The following is a 17,157-nucleotide window of genomic DNA, read 5'->3' as shown; positions in this document are numbered from 1 at the left end:
TCACCCACTTTTATACTCATTTCCCAGCATGCTATTGTGGTTTGGACATTTTTTTTTTGGAAAACGTCGGTGAAACATCACCTTGAGATGAAATGCTTGTTTCTTTTTTAGTATTGGAATGAGCATGCCTTTATGCAATCATTGCTTTTCAGTCGAGATGTTCTGTTCCTAAGACAGTTTACCTTTTGTACAGAATGAAGCAGGAGAATGTTCTGTACCAGGAGAGTGGTAAAAGGTTTCCCAAAAAAAAGCCCCACTACTTGTGTAGTCTGTATTTTTAAAAGGGAAGGGGTTTATTAATTAATATAATCGATTTATTGATTTCTATTCCTATGAACCAACTAGATTGATTTGTCTGAAGCAAGTTGTTGATCAAATTGACCTATTCCATTATAAAATCTTATTAAAATTAAATAAACTGATTTTATCGATCTTGGGAAATACCATTTGAATTAAGGCATTTTGGCTTGGCCTAGTTTAGTTTATTATTTGGATTATTTGGATCTGGAAAAACAGTGGGCTAAAATTGATCAAACTAGGATGTGAATGGATTTTCTATTAATTATGTTTTGCTAGTTTGTTCACATATTTAATTTACACTTGATTATCTTGCTTTAAATACATTGAATCTGGAAAACTTTACCTGTACTCTTCAGTACCCAGGTATTTCTCTCTGATTCACACTGGTTAAAGTTTTGGCAAAACATGTTTTGGATCAATTTTAGGTCGGATCATTCAACATTAACGACACTGAATCTGATCAGCAACTGCAAGTTATGATATAAATCGAATCATGTTTTTAAAGTCTGTTTAATGATGAGCATTCAATACTAAATGGATAATCTCAGTGAAAATCCCAGTGAAAACACTTTTCTTGTATTACTTTTAAATATATTTTCCCTCTAGAAGGCTTAATTTAATGAAAGAATGAGTCATCTTTGATGCTCTGGCATGAAACTTATGGGGTACAAATTGAGCATTTGCCATCCCCTCAGTCTGTACTTATTTCCCAGCATGCCTTTGTGAAATTTGGACTTTTTCGGTCATTCTCGTCTAATGAGTTGCTCTTGTTTAGATGTTGGGTCGATTTGAACATTGTAGCACACATATGAAGCTCGTGCGTCGCAGCGCGCGCGCAGCTCCACAGGAAATGCTAATCTGTAACCAGAGCCAGCCATCCATCCAACCTCCACTTCCACAGGTCCCCGCATTCCACAGGTGGCACCGGAGCAAACCGTTCTCTCTCTGACTCCCACTGCGGTCCCTCCATCTTTTCCTGGTTTTGATGAGTTATATAAGGAAAGACAGCGGCTCCGTGGAGCTGGCGGACGGCATCCGAAACCTGGGCTTCCAGGATGCAGACGTCGTCACCGACTTTCCACCGCACAGCTCCCCACGGGACGCCGTGGAGCGGAAGGACTCCGCCGCTGAGATTGACGACTCGGTGTACGCGCAGGTGGAGCCCTACGCGGGGATGCCCAAGGAGGTGCTGCTGCTGTACTCCTCCCAGGCCCGGTACCGAGTGCCCAGAGAGGTCCTGTTCTGGCTGACGGTGTGCTGCACGCTGGCGCTGGTGGCCGTCACCGTCGCCATCATTGCGCTGTCGCCGCCGTGCCTGGGCTGGTGGCAGATCTCCCCGGTGTACCAGGTCTACCCGCGCTCCTTCAAGGACTCTGACGGGGACGGAGTGGGAGACCTCAGAGGTGGGAGGCTGCAGGCATGATGATGATGAGCACGTGCCAATATATCAAGATCGAATTCTTATTATTTTCAATTAAGAGTTTTTCTAGAGAAGTTAACTTTGACAGTCCAAAGACAAGAGTGGGTTATCAGGAAAGCAGACAAAAATATGCCAATAATCAGCAGAGAAAAAAAAAAAGTTCTGAAATGCTAGAAATTTAGTTTGCGTAGAAATATTTCTTGAAACTCACATATACACGTGATTCACAATAGCCACAGTGATATCATAAACAGTTGGGGATCATAGTCCAAAAGGAATTTTAAATGCCCTTACTTTTACTAAAATTTTCTAAAAATATTTTAAAAATCACACAAAGTTATTCAATCAAACTGATGATGGGATGACTTATGCTATTGAGTTCAAAATAATTTTAAAGACCCACACAAAAGACATTCTTGTTTTGGCTGTTTTTAACAATGCTTTTGTGTAATTTTCTGATGATGGAAGACATAAATAAGGAAAATTAAGCTTAAAATTTCATTTCTGAGTATTTCTTCCAACTATTGTGAATCAGGAGCAGATGAAAAAGTGGAGAAAAAGCCAACAGTGACGTAGGCTCTACAATCAGCGGGGGCCACAAGCTTCCTGCTCGGGTTGTGGTCTGCTTCTGATGCATCAAAAAGACAAATAGATTCATGTACCAGTACGTCTTTGTTTTCCTCTACCGAAGAAAGAGTGCCATCTGGCTTAAACCGGTATGTCTGGATAGATCTGACATTGCTCACCATTTTTGTTGCACCAGTAACAGTGGGGGTCGTGAGGGGCTGTAAACTAGAGGGAGAGCATGTAAAGAAATAGGATGATGGGAAGTGTGAGCAGGGTTACACTTAGCCAACAGTCCCGCCCACAACTCAGAGATGAATTTTTAATGAGCTACTGCAGCTCTGCAGAAACTATGTCCTAGAAAACGACAAGTTTTTTTTAGTCTTTTTATTTGGCTAAAATAAAAAAAAAATCACTATAAACGCTTTTACAATAGATTAAAATAGGCCTGCACAATATATCGCAAATTTATCGTTATCGCAATATCAAGCTGTGCAATATGCATATCGCAAAAGACGGCGAAAATCGTAATAAATGGTTACCTTAAATATGCTAAAACAATCTTATGGCAACTTGAAGGATTTAATGAAACAAACAAATCCCTTAATGAATTTACCAATCGAATGGACTCCTTTACATCATAGAGCAATCGGATGGAGCTCTTTTATGTTAGATGTTCGTCTCCTATGTAGATGTGGGTCATTTGGAATGTAATTTTTAATCTGTTGCAGTAAAATGGAAATGATGTTTTTGTTTGTTTTGTTATTTGTTCATATAACGCAAGTTATATCGTCATCGCAATATTGATCACTGATATCGCTGGTTTTCCTCATATCCTGCAGCCCTAGATCAAAAATGAGTAGAGTGGGCATTTAAAAGGTTTAAATTAAGAAAAATATTTTAAAAGTAAATAAAGAAATGCTAACTGGACATTTACATTTTAAGTTTCCGTCTTGTTTTTCACCTTTACAGGTGATAAAACAAGACGTGTTTCTTTGTGTAAAAGTTGATGGCATCCTCCATCATCCTGCTGTCTGCTCCACAGGAATTAAGGAGAAGTTGGATCATTTTCACAGCCTGAACATCAAGTCGATCTGGATCAGTCCCTTCTACCGCTCTCCTATGAAGGACTTTGGCTACGACGTGGAGGATTTCCGAGATGTTGACCCCCTTTTTGGAACCATGGAGGACTTCGAGGAGCTTCTGGCAGAAATGCACAAAAACGGTGTGTCCTTGCTTGAAAATAAAGATATACTGTATGTGTGTGGGGTGGCATGTTCTGTTATTAGCAGCATGGATTCAGGCTTTTCTGTTCCCATCAGGTTTGAAGCTGATTATGGACTTCATTCCTAATCATTCCAGTGACCGTCACCGCTGGTTCAACTTGAGTCGGACCCGAGATCCGCTCTATGAGGACTACTACGTCTGGGCTGACTGTAATGCAACAAAAAAGCCTAATAACTGGGTGTGTTCTTGCACTGGTGCACTGTACTGAACTATTGAGACCCAGTTGGAGAAAAACAAAGATCTTTGCTGGAGTTTGTCTTGTTGACATAATCTCCTCTTTTTCCTTCAGGTGAGCATTTTTGGAAACTCGTCATGGACTTATGACGAAGTTAGAGGACAATGCTACCTTCACCAGTTCCTCAAGGAGCAACCAGACCTGAACATGAGGAACCCAGCCGTCCGCAAGGAGATCATCGTAAGATTACTTGAAGTCCCAAAGCTCACCTCAGAGAATGACTCATTCTGGCAAATGTTTTGCAGAACTCTTAGAAAGACAGTCACGGTGTCCAAACTCCTGTCCATGGATGTAATAATATGTAATAAACAGATTTAACATCAGAGTGGACGAGTTAATACTTGTTTCAATTCCCTTATTAAATTACTGTTTGAATTTAAATCAGGGTGAAATACGGTTTTGCTAATGCACATTTTTAACAATGATTTCTCTTTAGGATATTATTCACTTTTGGCTATCGAAAGGTGTGGACGGTTTCCGGATGGATGCGGTGAAGCACATGCTGGAGGCAACACACCTGCGGGACGAACCACAGGTGGACCCCAACAAACCACCGGTGAGCGCCTCCTTTTATAACTTCCAACTATTCCTTTACATCAAAGGCATCAATGATTAAACAACACATTGAGCCTTGCATTGACTTAGCTCACTGAGATATGAGTTTGGAAAATTATATTTATAAGGCAAAATCCCTATGAAACACACGAGTCACAATTCAGGCTATGTGATATTATCGTAGCCATATTTTGTTATGGACATTTGACACCAAAGTCTGGTGTGTCCAACATTCTTTGTGTTAAACTTTAATTGTTTTTGCGGATCAAAACTTTGGTCAAAGTTCAAAACTCTTCACTATCTCTGCAATAACCCTGGTTTACAATTACATTTTATTCAGTTGACTTGGATGAAGATGTCAAAGTCCACACTTGAACAATGTAATGGATTGAAGCAGAACTATGGGACTGAAACAACATGCTGCTTTTTTTCTGTAAAGCTGCAAGACTAAACAGCAGAGTGGGACATTTTGTACTATTTGTGATAATATTTATCTTTGACTCAAATGAGAGGCTCAACTTTTCCCCTTTTGGAGAAAAAGGTTAATTTAAAGGGTTCATGACACAAGCGGCTGGAAGCTCGGCAAGAGAATTTTTCTTTCCTCAGAGGATGAGGTCTTTTCTCACAGAGGAAAGATTAGCCCAAAAGAAGCATATTTTAAAGGATTTAGAGGATTAGTAAGTCATTACTGACCACTGCAGGGTAATGCTGTAACACTGAGACTGAATCACACCCTTGGACGCTGCCTTAGAGGTATACTCTCTGATTCTGCATCATATCTATATTTAAAGGCTACAAGTTGTTAAGGAGAAGCTCGGAACAGAACTTTCATTAAATTCTGAAGTATAAAGGTTTTTAAGAAGCATGCAAGTGCAAATATGTTTTTATGGCAGTGTTTTATCCACGTTGCTTTAACCCTTCAAGCATTCTAATTTTTTTGTAATCAAGATGTTTTTTTAAACCCTTTGATGTTAAGTTTTTCCTCACAACATTGCTAGTTTAAGATGCAAAAGTATTGACATGTGTACTTTATTTTCCCATTGATTCAAAGTTTATTTTTAACATTGTTTAACTGTTTAATTGTTTAACTGTTTAATTGTTTAACTGTATTATAAAGATTTCAATACAGCAAGTACTCATTAAAAAAAGCAATTGATGAGTTACACTTAACCTAAAGTTTCGAAAACCTTTTTCCTGCCCCTGGTGGAATGATGATGCACTACAGGGCAGAAAACATGGACCAAGTTCTATTCATTGGGTTTTTAAGGAAAGTTTGGATCATGCAAATGAGATAGATCAAAGGTGAAGGTGTTGACTCACATGCTTGAGAATTCATCAGCTCAGGAGGAGCAAAAACAAAAGTCATTGTTTGCCAGCTCTTTCCTACTTTTTGTGTTTTAGAGAGCAAAATCCAGAGAGGAGGGTAGTGAAAATCTTTGATTCTAATAAACTCAAATGCTTGCACTTCTGGGTACCTTTACTTGTTGCATTTGGTTGTTTTCTTCCAAACCACTTAACCTGTTAGGTTGTGGTCTGCTAATAGTTTCTAATGTCAAAGCAGGTTAAAGTGACTTTTAAAATACGTGTGTGTTTCCACTGAACATCTCTAAGTTTCTGTTAAATATTTATCTATCTATATATTTAGGCAAACTCCTACCTAAAAAAGGTCAGGACTTTTTAAAATGATGATATTGCTTTATTGCAGGAAGAAGTAACAACTGAGTGGGACCTTTTTCATGATTACACCACAAGTCAGGTTGGCTTGCATGATATCTTGCGTGAGTTTAGGGCTGAGATGGAACCCTACAGTCGCGAGCCTGGAAAATACAGGTAATTCAGCTAATTTATCACATTTAACTATAATGTAAAGGTTGAGGGAAACATTTCGTTTTAAATGTAATAAACTTTCTGTAATGTAATAAACCTTTAACTGAAAGGACTTTGGTCAAGCAAATTTGTATCTTTACAATGTTATCATTAAAGAACTACCAGAATTTCAGTCAATAATTATTGAATATTTTCATTTTCTAGCAATGCATTGTCCTATAAAAATAAGTAAAGATGCATGTATTGTGCATTCCTGAAAATTATAATTTTATTGTTATAAATCAAAGCATCCTATTCATACTGAATGTGAGGATGGGTTTGGAGATGCTGTTTTTTTGTTTTTGTTTTAAGATGATGGATGATTGATTCAAAAAGGTTTTGTAGAATTGATAAATCTACAAACAGCAGCAGCCATCACTTCAAATAGGTACAGTTGAAATTTTCGCTGATGCTGTAATTCTGTTTCACAGGTTCATGGTGACAGAGTCATATGATTATGAAGAGGTGGAGAAGACCATGATGTACTACGGGACCCCCCTGGTCAAAGAAAGTGACTTCCCCTTTAACTTCTACTTGCTGGACTTGCCTCAAAACGCCAGCGGTTTGTGGGCTAAACATCTAGTTGACCTTTGGATGTCCAACATGCCCAGAGGAAAATGGCCCAACTGGGTGGTGAGTCGCACCAACATTTCAATGGCTTTCCAGCTGATTTACTATTCCTATTCATTTTGATTTCCTATTCCTGCTTCATTAGCTGCTGCCTGTATTTCCCTCAACCTCACACAGGTGGGAAACCATGACAGGAGCCGAATTGCTTCCAGTGCTGGTAAGATGTATGTGCGCGTCATCAACATGCTGCTGCTGACCCTTCCTGGCACCCCCACCACCTACTATGGAGAAGAGATCGGCATGGAGAACATCAACATCACAGCAGACCAGGTTCAGGACCCCTTTGGCAAATATAACCTGGTCAGTATTTTGCTAGTATTAAACAAAACAAAAGTCTCCAGTCTTTTGGATTGCTTTTATTAAAAATATAGAAAAGGACTATGTGAGTGGGTGCCAAATGTTTACTGTGCTTTCTGTGCAGAGCAATAGTCGGGACCCTCAGCGCTCTCCCATGCAGTGGAACAGTGACATGAATACAGGCTTCAATAACTTAACCAACATCACGTGGCTTCCTGTACACCCAGATTACAAAAGTGTCAATGTGGAGGTGAGGAGCTTTTTAAGAACAAAACAAACATCTGACCTGAACGGGCTTAAATTTGCCTTCTGTTGATCACATCTGCTTTCCAATCCTTTCCATCCAGGTCCAAAAGGACAGTGAAGGATCCACAATGTTTCAGTATAACTTTCTGAACAGCCTGCGGCAGGCAGAGCTTCCCTTTTTGCGAGGCTGGTTCTGCTACGTTCAAGCTGATGCAAACATCTTCTCGTACCTTCGAGAGCTCGACGGTCACAAAGAGGCTTACCTTATGGTGCTTAACTTTGGTAAACAATCTGCCACAACAGATTTGTCCTCTGTTCGTGAGCTGCCGGACCAGCTGAAGGTACTGATGAGCACCAACTCCATCAACAATGGAAAAGTCTTTCAGAAGTCTGGCATCCAGACAGAAGCCGGAGAGGGTTTGGTGATTCGATACTCCACCTACACTCGCTTTCATCCCAGTCATGCCACAGAATGCTATGTCTCTGAGAAAGCCTGCTACCTGGACACCGTTGGGATTCTTTATAAATGCTAAAATAAATGAACAGCTGTCGTCAGTTATTCTCAAACTTGATTCAAATACCAGTAGTTCAAAAATTCATGTTCCCTGGAATACAGTGAAGAATAAAGTTGCACAAGCATTTGCTACCGATGTCATCTGTTTTTCAACAGGCTTGTCACCGATTTTTGTTGGATTATGTCTTGTTCTGGCTGTAATGACAGATGTTTGGTTTTTATAGCCAACTGGTTCTTGACATCGTGGCTATCTTTTCCTTTTGCGTGAGAGCAGTGGACGATCCAGGCCTAATTCTGTGTACAGAAATGCAAGCTTGAGCGCTTCCTGTTTGCAGAAATAAGAAGAAAAAAATATCAGAGACATGAACTTTGATAAATTTGGGCAGAAAAAGTAAAATATGACTATAGTAAACTTAACATACACACATTGCCAACTCTACCGGGTGGAAAAGCTTGAAATATTCTTTAAGATTTGGTTGAATGAAACGCTACTTTTAAATTGAAAATATTTGCAACTTTTTAGAAAATACGTTTTTATAAAAATGAGGGATTCTAAAAACTTTTTACTACCTTTTAAAGCCACTTCTAACAGAATGAATGCCTATTTCTGTCATACTGGCATGAACTTTATTCTAACCCAAACCATCTTAAATTCACTCTGAATTATACTTCTGAGGATCTGTCCATCAATGTCAGCCCATCTGTTGTGTGACCACAGCTTTGGTAATGGTTAGTTCCTACTTCTATTACAAATTATGTGGTTTAAGTAATATAAACGGAACAGTTTAATGTATAGGTATAGACATTTGGCAAACAAGGTTGTTCAGTAGACAAGTTTATAAATGAAGACCATTAAATATATTACATTTAATGGGTTTAAGGACTCATTTTTGATAAGTACATTCAAAACTTTGCAGGCTCATCAGAATATCTGAAAAATGCACCAGTTTTTCCAAAAAGAAGGTCTGACTAAAGACGTGAAAAGCTTTGCATTTTTCCTATTTGGTGTAATATACAATCATCAAAGGGTTGCAAGGGGGTGTGGTGGTTAGCATTCTCGCCTCACAGCAAGAAGGCCCCGGTTTGAATCCTAGCTGCGACCTTACTGTGTGGAGTTTGCATGTTCTCCTCATGCATGTGTGGGTTTTCTCCGGCTTCCTCCCACAGATCAAAAACATGCTGTCCCTAGGTGTGAGTGGTTATGGGGCCCTGGTCCCAACAGTAGCTGGGATGGGTCCCAGCAGCCCCGTGACCCAGAAAGGCATTCAGTGGGTTTGGAAAACGGATGGATGGCTGGATGGAAAACCAGCCCCTAGTGGTTACTTCATGAACTGCACCTAACTTCATTTTCTTTCATTTTCAAACTTCAATCACAAAGTCAAGAGGTTATGGCTTCATAAAATCTCACTTATCTACAGTCTGTTTACAGTCTTGAGAATTTCTTACCTCCATCAGCATCTGCTCATAATCTTCTGGTCCGAGGTGATTTGCTCCTGGTTGGACATTTAAGACTATGTTTGGTGCACGTTCTAAAGAAAGAGACAAAAAAGGAAGGCAACATGAAAGAACACAAAAGAAGATTTCTTTTAGATACTTCAAACGTTCTTCCTATAGCCTACACACAAATCTCCTTTTAGCCAACTCTGCTTTAGTCTCCTTTTCCTTAATTCCCCTATCTGATACCACACTTGCTCAAACCCTCGTCTCTACGGCTTGAACTGTTTCACAAGAGCGGCCTTGACCTTGACAGGTCCCAGTTTGTGTGTCTAATCTCCTGCTCTGATACACTATCTTTTTACCATGCTAATGGACCTGCCCACCCAGCTGGATGTGTCTATGCCATCAGCACTTTATCAAGACTCTGGAGAATAGACGGAGACAGATCAGGAGAGTTTTGCACACATGCACACACTCAGAGAGTGTAATGAACAACAGAGGCGAGAGACTGTGAAGCACACAGAGATAATGTGTGTATTCAAAATAGGGAGAGAAAGAGGAGTGTAAATGAGGAGCACCTCCAAAGTGGTGAAGGAAGATTATAAGAGAGGGTGGGAAAACGCCTGGGGAAATGAGAGCAATTAGCGGACGCTCTAACGCACACAGGCTTTACCATAAGGTGACCTATGCTATATTTCTGAGACGCATTCAGTGCATCTGTTAGCGCTGCCTCTCCCACATGCACACTGACACCACTATTAGGAGCTGACCCTGTACTATTAGAACCTCTACCAATGCAGGCAACATATCCAGAATAAAACGTGAAACCCATGCTGAGCTGGATGTTCCAGCTGGAATTCAACTAAACAACAGTTTTGTAAAATACTGTCTTGGGAATGCACACAATTCTGCCTAGACCTTTTTTTTTTTGCAGTATTTGATGTACTTCACACAGAGACGCTCAGCAGGTGATACCTTCTTCCAGATGATCAAAATGTGCATCTAAATCAGCTGTACTCAAGACCCACTCTGATCAAAATTGTTCTTGTAGCATTTTTCTCATGATTGAGGACATGAATAAAGAAAATTAAGCTAACAATTGCATTTCTGAGCATTTCTTTTTTCAAATCCTTGTGAATCAGGAGGTGACAAAACAAATGCATATTTATAGTTAAAAGACCACTGGGAAAGCTTTTAGAAAAGATCAAAATGTGATTAGAGTGGGACTTTAACTTCAAAAAGTTTATTTCAGAATGTGAAATTCATGTATCTGCCTTCTTTTCACATATGTTGATTTTATTCATTTGGATGTGTGTAACCTAAAGATAAGGAGAAACTTTACTTAATTTTTTTTTTTAATTGAAAGGGTGCTGAAAAGTAACACGTTAATTAAAAATGCAGTGGAGCAACAGCAGGAAAGAACATGGTTGTGTCCGAATTCCCACCCTAATCCCTACTAAAAAACTTTATAGTGCGGGACTATGTAGCGCATTGGATTTTAAAAGAAATTCGGACACCACGCTCACCACTGCCTTCTGAAGATTGAAATGTTATTTTATTTAAAAAATACATGTAAATACATTTTCTTTGCAAAAATTGTTCAAATGCAAAGCATTGTGGTCTATATATTCGACAATCTAGTGGTCATTATGCATGCTGGTTTTTCGCAGAGACTTCTGGGAAATTTCTAGGGCACGCTATTTTGGAATTGTGGATTGGGACAGCACAACAAAATGGCGAACGCACTATATAGTGCACTATGTAGTGAGTAGTGAAGGAATTCAGACACAACCAGAGCCTTGAAAACACTACTGATTGGAAAAGCTTTAATTCAATTTAAATTCAATTCAATTTTATTTGTATAGCCCAAATTCCCAACAACAGTTGTCTCAGTGGGCTTTGTACCGGTATTTGTAAAGTAAACATACAATCAAAACGATCATAAATGAATAGAATTCAATAAGAAACTACTAAAGTTTAACTAAACAGACTAAACTAAACTGGCACCCCTACACTTAGACCCCCTTCGGGGTAACGAAAAACTCCTAAAAAAACGGAATCCGGAAAAAACGAAGAAACCTCAGGGGTGTCCACATGAAGGAGGGATCCTCCCCCAGGACAGACGGGCAATTTACTTTAGACTGAACCTCAAGCACCTCTTGTCTTGACTTGGCTCAAACATCTGAAAAGTCGACTATGGATGACTCAATATGTGGAGCGTGGACATACCTGGCTTTGGATTGCTGCTAATGTGTGTGCCTATGGCTTTTTTCAGCAGATCTGTGTATTTGAGGACACCAGCAAGGGGAATTCTGGGATCCTCCCTGTAAGTTGTTAGCAGCATGGATGGATAGTGCTGTCACACAAAAAAAAAAAATGTTGTAAAGCAAATCTGCATTTTAAATTAATTTTTTAGATTAGTTTTAGATCTGGCACGGCACGCAAACAAATGTACAAACAAGACATATAACAAAAATAAATTGGTATTTTTCTGTGTACAAACCTGAGGAGTAATATTTTGAAGAGGACAATAGGAAGCAAGAAGCTGTCTGTGCTTTACGTTTCCCACTGCGTCCCCCCATTCATCTCTATCTTCTAAAGTTAAAGGCAAGTCGAGATTCTCCATAGACCCTAAAACATCCAGAAAAGGAGCCTAAGAATGGAAGAGAAACGTCAAATGTTTTTAAAAAGTGCAAAAAATTGACAAATTCTACTTTCAAAACATGGACATCTATTATTTTATAAAGAAGCTTAGTGCTGTTTATGATTCTTAAAAAAAACATCCTCCAACAAGCAAGCAGGCAGCTCAGCATCTTACCTGCAGCAGGACAGCCTGCATCAAGTGTGGGTCTCTGTTGCACAGAGCTCCCACCGGCACGGCTCCAGCACTGTGGGCTGTTAGGGCTGTAAGTGAAGGAGCAGAGACCCCTAAAGAGAAAAGGTGATGCAGACAGGTTTGGAGATCCTCCACCCCCTTCAGCTTCCCTTCCACACGTGCCTGTCTGTGCCAGGAGAGACCACGCTCACCTCCACCTCTAAAAACAACAGAATAATAATAAAGACAACCAGAGTTGCATTAAACATATCTGAAATATTCTGCTGAAAGACAGACTAACAGTCACTCTCAGATCTCAAAATGTTATGCCCTCCAGCACACTATATAGCAATGATATCACACTTTCAGCTACATTGAATCCAAATAATGTTAGAAATTGTTATCAGTAAATGCTCTTTGTAGTTTTATAGTAGCTGGAGAAGTGGCCCACTACCTGATGTGGCAGTAGGCCAAAGCCCAGCCGTGTTCCAAAAGCAGCCTTTTTCCTGGGCAGAATTCCATGTTAAGATCCCGGCCATAAGCTCCATAGACGTGAACCAGCAAAGGAGCTTTGCTCAAACCCTTCACAGGCACAGCATGAAGGAGTGTCACTGGTACCAATGTGCCATCCTACATGACATGGAAAAGAGTATCTTTGAGGGATCAAATGATTGGTATTATTATTGATAGATTTAATCTGCTTTTGACATTCGGTGAAACTGTTTGCAGACTGCTTCACTGTGTTTCTTAGGGTACAGCTAACTCACTGGGCTGCAGACCTCCAGGCGAGTGGTGAAATACTTGGCTTGTTTCTTTGTACTGGAGCCATCCCTGCCTGATAAAAGCAGCCTGTTGTCAGGATGCAGACAGCAGGACACTGGAGGCTGGACTGGAGATGAAACCAGGAATTCCAAAACGTTTTGTTGTTCCTCCGCCATGCCAGGTTTCTTGGTTTCAATGGCACAGACCCAGGAAGGGAGCTAAACACGAGTGTAGACATAAAAGTAAAATATGCAAAATAAAAGATATATTAAGCAGCATAAATAAAGAACAATAAGACTTTATTTTTCCTATAATGTATCCTTCCATCCCATACTGACCTGTACCACATATGCTTCTTTGGGATGGGTCAGTGGTACCACAATCAGAATCAGTTCATTGGTTGATGTTGTTGCAATCAGCACACAGTGGTCTCCAATCACTTCCATATCTTTGATTACAGTCCCAGGGTCGGGGACAAATATAGGGACCCAGGAGGCCATGGATGGCTCTGACACAGGGGCCTGCAACACCTAGTGATTAAAAAGCAAATATGAAGATAGAACATAAAAGCAAAATATAATATTTTATGAGAGACTGTAAAATCCTCACAGAGCTGGAATGATTTTTTTAACTGACAGTTCTTCTCTACTTTTGTTAAAATGCTGTCAAATGCTAAAAATGTATGAGTAACTTACCCGGGTTTACTTTCACAAAGAAAAAATCATTTATTCCAAACATTTTTACATTTTTTTGTTTAATAATCACATTTTTTTGGGGGAAAAACGATGGGGTTTACTCTCAAAACACTAGCGTACCTGATATTCCTGTCCTGGTCCTGTGTTTGCCAGTATAATGAGCCATCTTTTCCAATGCTCCAGGAAAAACAGCAGGTCCTGCTGGCGAGGCTGAACAACAACAGGCTCTAACTGGGAATTTTTCACGTCACATAGAAGCACCTCTGACTTGCTCCTGCTGCTGCAGTTTATGGTCAGGATTTGGCGGTTTCTTGACAGAGCAACTTCAACAAACACACTGGGGGGAAATTTGGAGTTTGAAATAATCATTCTTGGAATTCAAATGTGATTTTAATGCCATGTTGTTCATGCATACTCAGGCTCAGCTTCCTCGTACACACAGGTAATCCTGTTTCCGCTGGACGTCACGTCCAGACGAAATACAGCTCTGGAACGCAGGCCTTCCATGGTGGTGTAAAATAGGACGTCGTCTGTAGCCCACTCTTTACCGGTGCAAGTAAAAACAAGAAAACTGAACTATATAATTGAATCTAATAGTCAAACTTACATTTTTAAAAATGCATAATATTTAAAAAATAGTTACCAAAACTGCAGACTCTTTCTAGTGTGGCTATGATATGTTGGGTACTCGGAAGATTCCTTTTTTTAAGTCTCACAACCACAAACCTGTTATCAATCACAGCAAAATGGTTTACTTGTTAACTTATGGCATAAAACTATCAACATTCTTAAATGCAAACAAACTCCATGTTTCCTTACCTCATATTCTGTCCGTGGCTGCATTTCAGTGAAGCTGCAAGGTGCTTTTCCTGAGGGGACAGACGCATCCTCTGCACTGTCCACTGAAACTTCTGCCTCCTCTCTGTTTGCATCTGATCTTCCCCTCCTAATGTTTCCTTTATATCCAGTACTTGCTCTGGAACTGGCACATCTATAACACATGCATCAAAAAATATATGAGTAACATAGATAGCAGCAAAAAATGGGAACGGATATTTCAATTTCATTAATGTTGCACTAAAATATTTCTGCTGCAGAGTTTCTAAACAAATAACTATGATAAAGTTAGGTTTTCTGCTTACTGCCTTTCTTTTGTATTCTGTGGATGCCATCATTCTGGGTGAAATAATCATAATCATGTCCACAGACCTGGAAGACGAGAAACAACAACAAAATAAAAATAAAAAGGGGACTTTTGCTAATTTAAGGTAAAGCCTTTTAAATTCTATCAGTCATTTCACAAAGAAAGTAAACCGATCTTTACACAATAAAAGGTTAATTTTGGGTTCCTTCCCAACAGGAACCAAAACCAACCAAATCATTTATATTTCTTTGAATTATAATTTTTTTTAACATTCAAAACCACAAGATTTAGCTGAGATCCAGAGTAAACAACCGAACTTACCACTGAGTACTGTGGTATGTGGGAAAATTGGTGGTACTTTTCCTTCAGTCTTCTGGTAAAATAGCCTTGTAAATCTCTGTATTTCTCAGTGCTGTGACTGAAATATTCAGCTGATGAAGGTTCCTAGAATAAAATCAGATTTGGAAATGAATGGAGAGCAAGCCTGAGTTTCAGCTGTGATGGCACTTGTTGTTATGATGCTTGTTTTATGCCTCAGTATTGATCCACAAACACCATGGTGACAAGCAGACAACAAAGAAAAAAAAGAGGATTGTTCACCTTGTTCATTACATCCACAAAAAGAAAAATGTAAATTTATCACAGATGTTTAAAATAAATATCTGATGTTTTCACTAAAAAGTGCCCTAAAACTAAAAATAATGGAAAGCATTCATATCATGAGAAGTTTTCAGAATCAGTGTTGCAATAAATATTAAATTAGTCAACCAATACTTTTAATCTTGTTTTAAAACCCTGTCAACAGTCAGTTATAGTAACCAGCAGGTTTAAATTGAAGTAAACAATACACCAGCTGAGGGAACAAATACATTGTGATTGTCACTGACCGATGAGCAGGATCGTTGCGCAAATCCGATCATCCGCGTTTTTAGTTTACAAAAAGTAAACTCCGCAATTTGTCCCCAAGAACGTTTAAAGAAACGACCTGACGAGCCCATCAGAGACGACAAACCGACCATCGTTTACCTATAAACTAGTTTTGATAGCAAGCCTGTGTCTAACAAATGTTTACATTTTTGTTGGAAAAAATTGTTTCGTATTTTAACATTAAGTGTTTGAATTGTTGCTGTAAACCTAACATTTGGTCTTATATTAAAGATAAAATGTTATTTTGAAGCTAATATTCACTTTCCTGCACATGTGCAACGCAAAGCCTGCTCGCTGACGTAATCAGGTTAAAACTAGACAAAAACAATCGAACCCGCATCCACGCTCGATTCGGTGAAACTGAAAATCCGACGCAGTGACTTCGGCAATCTACTACAATGTCTGGACAAGCAGAAGTGTACGGAAGTAGCGTGCTTCAAGAGGGTGTAACAGGTGAAGCCGAACCTGCTGCCTATTTTTTTTTGTTCCAGCGGTTCTAAAATAAATGTTTGTATATATATTTTTGTATCACATAAATGTCGAAACTGTGAACACACCGTACTTTAGGATTTGGTAATAGACATATCTCCGTTCGAGCGTTTTCATACGATGGAAAGGAATTGTACCACAGCAGAAAAAAGAAAGCCGGCTTCACCTTTGAGGAGAAAAAGCACAAATGCAGATACCTGCTCGGCGAGGGCGGAAACCTGTGATGCTAACGATGTTGCTCGTGCCAGGTGGACTCTGCTCAGACAGGTGTGTTATTGTTTTCACCCAATAAACCTGATTTTAAACATTTTATCTCTGCAGCCCAGGAATGCTCACAGGTCCTTTTTTGAGTTTGAAGTATTTGCTTTTATGATCAAGTCAAGTCTTTTTCTGTGTCTTTGTCTTAAAATTTGCAGTCAAAACGAATAATTTAATGTCAAAAATTGTCAATAAACTGCTTAAAACAATTTATTGAGACACAAAATGGTGTTTCCAATGTAAAAGTAATGTAAAAAAGAGGGCTTTTATTTTTAGACCCGACACAGTAATATAATCCTGCAGATAAAACAACAGGAAGCAATTTTGTGCAAACCTCAAACAATAAGTTTAATTTAAAATCCCAGACATCAAGTCTAAGTCCCTTTCTGTGCTGTAGCTACAAAAAAAGCCCAGAGATGTGCTGTTCAGTACCAAAAAGGTACTGTTGGACAACTTTGTGTGATTGTGTTGAATCTGATCTGATTGGGTAAACAAAAATCTTTGAATGAACAGTTGTAATTGTGAACAGGATTTGCTCCTCTTGAGGTTTGCATGATACAAATTATGGATTAAATGGGAATAACAACTGCTCTTCAATTTACAAATATTTTCCCATGTTGTTTAGTATTTTTTTCATTTAAAGACTTCAGTGAATCTATATTGATTTAACAATTTTCAAAGATGTTTGTCCTTCTATTAGATCCTCTATTTAACTC

At 39.2% G+C, this 17,157-nt stretch overlaps 3 protein-coding genes across 5 annotated transcripts in view; 2 read left to right on the top strand and 1 right to left on the bottom strand.

The window, feature by feature from the left end:
- Positions 1 to 105: 105 nt before the first annotated feature.
- slc3a1 (solute carrier family 3 member 1) lies at positions 106 to 8,044 on the top strand. The gene is made up of 10 exons (XM_023963142.2): positions 106 to 1,703; positions 3,330 to 3,509; positions 3,607 to 3,749; positions 3,861 to 3,986; positions 4,243 to 4,362; positions 6,067 to 6,191; positions 6,659 to 6,860; positions 6,975 to 7,157; positions 7,279 to 7,404; positions 7,502 to 8,044. Exons 1-10 carry the CDS (start codon positions 1,286 to 1,288, stop codon positions 7,931 to 7,933), a joined length of 2,055 nt encoding a protein of 684 aa, XP_023818910.1. The 5' UTR covers positions 106 to 1,285; the 3' UTR covers positions 7,934 to 8,044.
- On the bottom strand, positions 7,201 to 15,983 carry prepl (prolyl endopeptidase like). The gene is made up of 15 exons (XM_011484305.4): positions 15,655 to 15,983; positions 15,089 to 15,211; positions 14,766 to 14,832; positions 14,443 to 14,614; positions 14,267 to 14,349; positions 14,039 to 14,165; positions 13,744 to 13,960; positions 13,267 to 13,458; positions 12,934 to 13,146; positions 12,621 to 12,796; positions 12,170 to 12,386; positions 11,855 to 12,004; positions 11,581 to 11,707; positions 9,361 to 9,443; positions 7,201 to 8,239 (listed from the first exon to the last, which is right to left on the bottom strand). Exons 1-15 carry the CDS (start codon positions 15,784 to 15,786, stop codon positions 8,162 to 8,164), a joined length of 2,157 nt encoding a protein of 718 aa, XP_011482607.1. The 5' UTR covers positions 15,787 to 15,983; the 3' UTR covers positions 7,201 to 8,161.
- camkmt (calmodulin-lysine N-methyltransferase) overlaps positions 15,954 to 17,157 on the top strand; it is a 109,035-nt gene continuing 107,831 nt past the window's right edge. Inside the window, exon 1 of one of the 3 annotated variants that reach the window (XM_004077290.5) lies at positions 15,954 to 16,450. In XM_004077290.5, the coding sequence (XP_004077338.1) occupies positions 16,304 to 16,450 (147 nt within the window). In that variant the 5' untranslated portion in view covers positions 15,954 to 16,303. The remainder of the gene's footprint in view (positions 16,451 to 17,157) is intronic. The other 2 variants (XM_020709441.3, XM_078931873.1) reach the window with 2 other exon arrangements.

Source organism: Oryzias latipes, chromosome 15 (assembly GCF_053564925.1).
Source record: "Oryzias latipes strain Hd-rR chromosome 15, Olatipes_Hd-rR_3.1".
Classification (NCBI taxonomy): domain Eukaryota; kingdom Metazoa; phylum Chordata; class Actinopteri; order Beloniformes; family Adrianichthyidae; genus Oryzias; species Oryzias latipes.
This window is presented reverse-complemented; position numbering and strand designations above follow the sequence as displayed.

Coding starts and splice junctions, on each gene's coding strand:
- prepl (XM_011484305.4), bottom strand. CDS start 15,786: ATGGTCGGTTTGTCGTCTCTGATGGGCTCGTCAGGTCGTTTCTTTAAA. Junction 14,833..15,088: donor ACATACCACAGTACTCAGTG/GTAAGTTCGGTT, acceptor CTCGTCTTCCAG/GTCTGTGGACATGATTATGA. Junction 13,961..14,038: donor TACGAGGAAGCTGAGCCTGA/GTATGCATGAAC, acceptor ATTTCCCCCCAG/TGTGTTTGTTGAAGTTGCTC.
- slc3a1 (XM_023963142.2), top strand. CDS start 1,286: ATGAGTTATATAAGGAAAGACAGCGGCTCCGTGGAGCTGGCGGACGGC. Junction 3,987..4,242: donor CCGTCCGCAAGGAGATCATC/GTAAGATTACTT, acceptor ATTTCTCTTTAG/GATATTATTCACTTTTGGCT. Junction 6,192..6,658: donor CGCGAGCCTGGAAAATACAG/GTAATTCAGCTA, acceptor TCTGTTTCACAG/GTTCATGGTGACAGAGTCAT.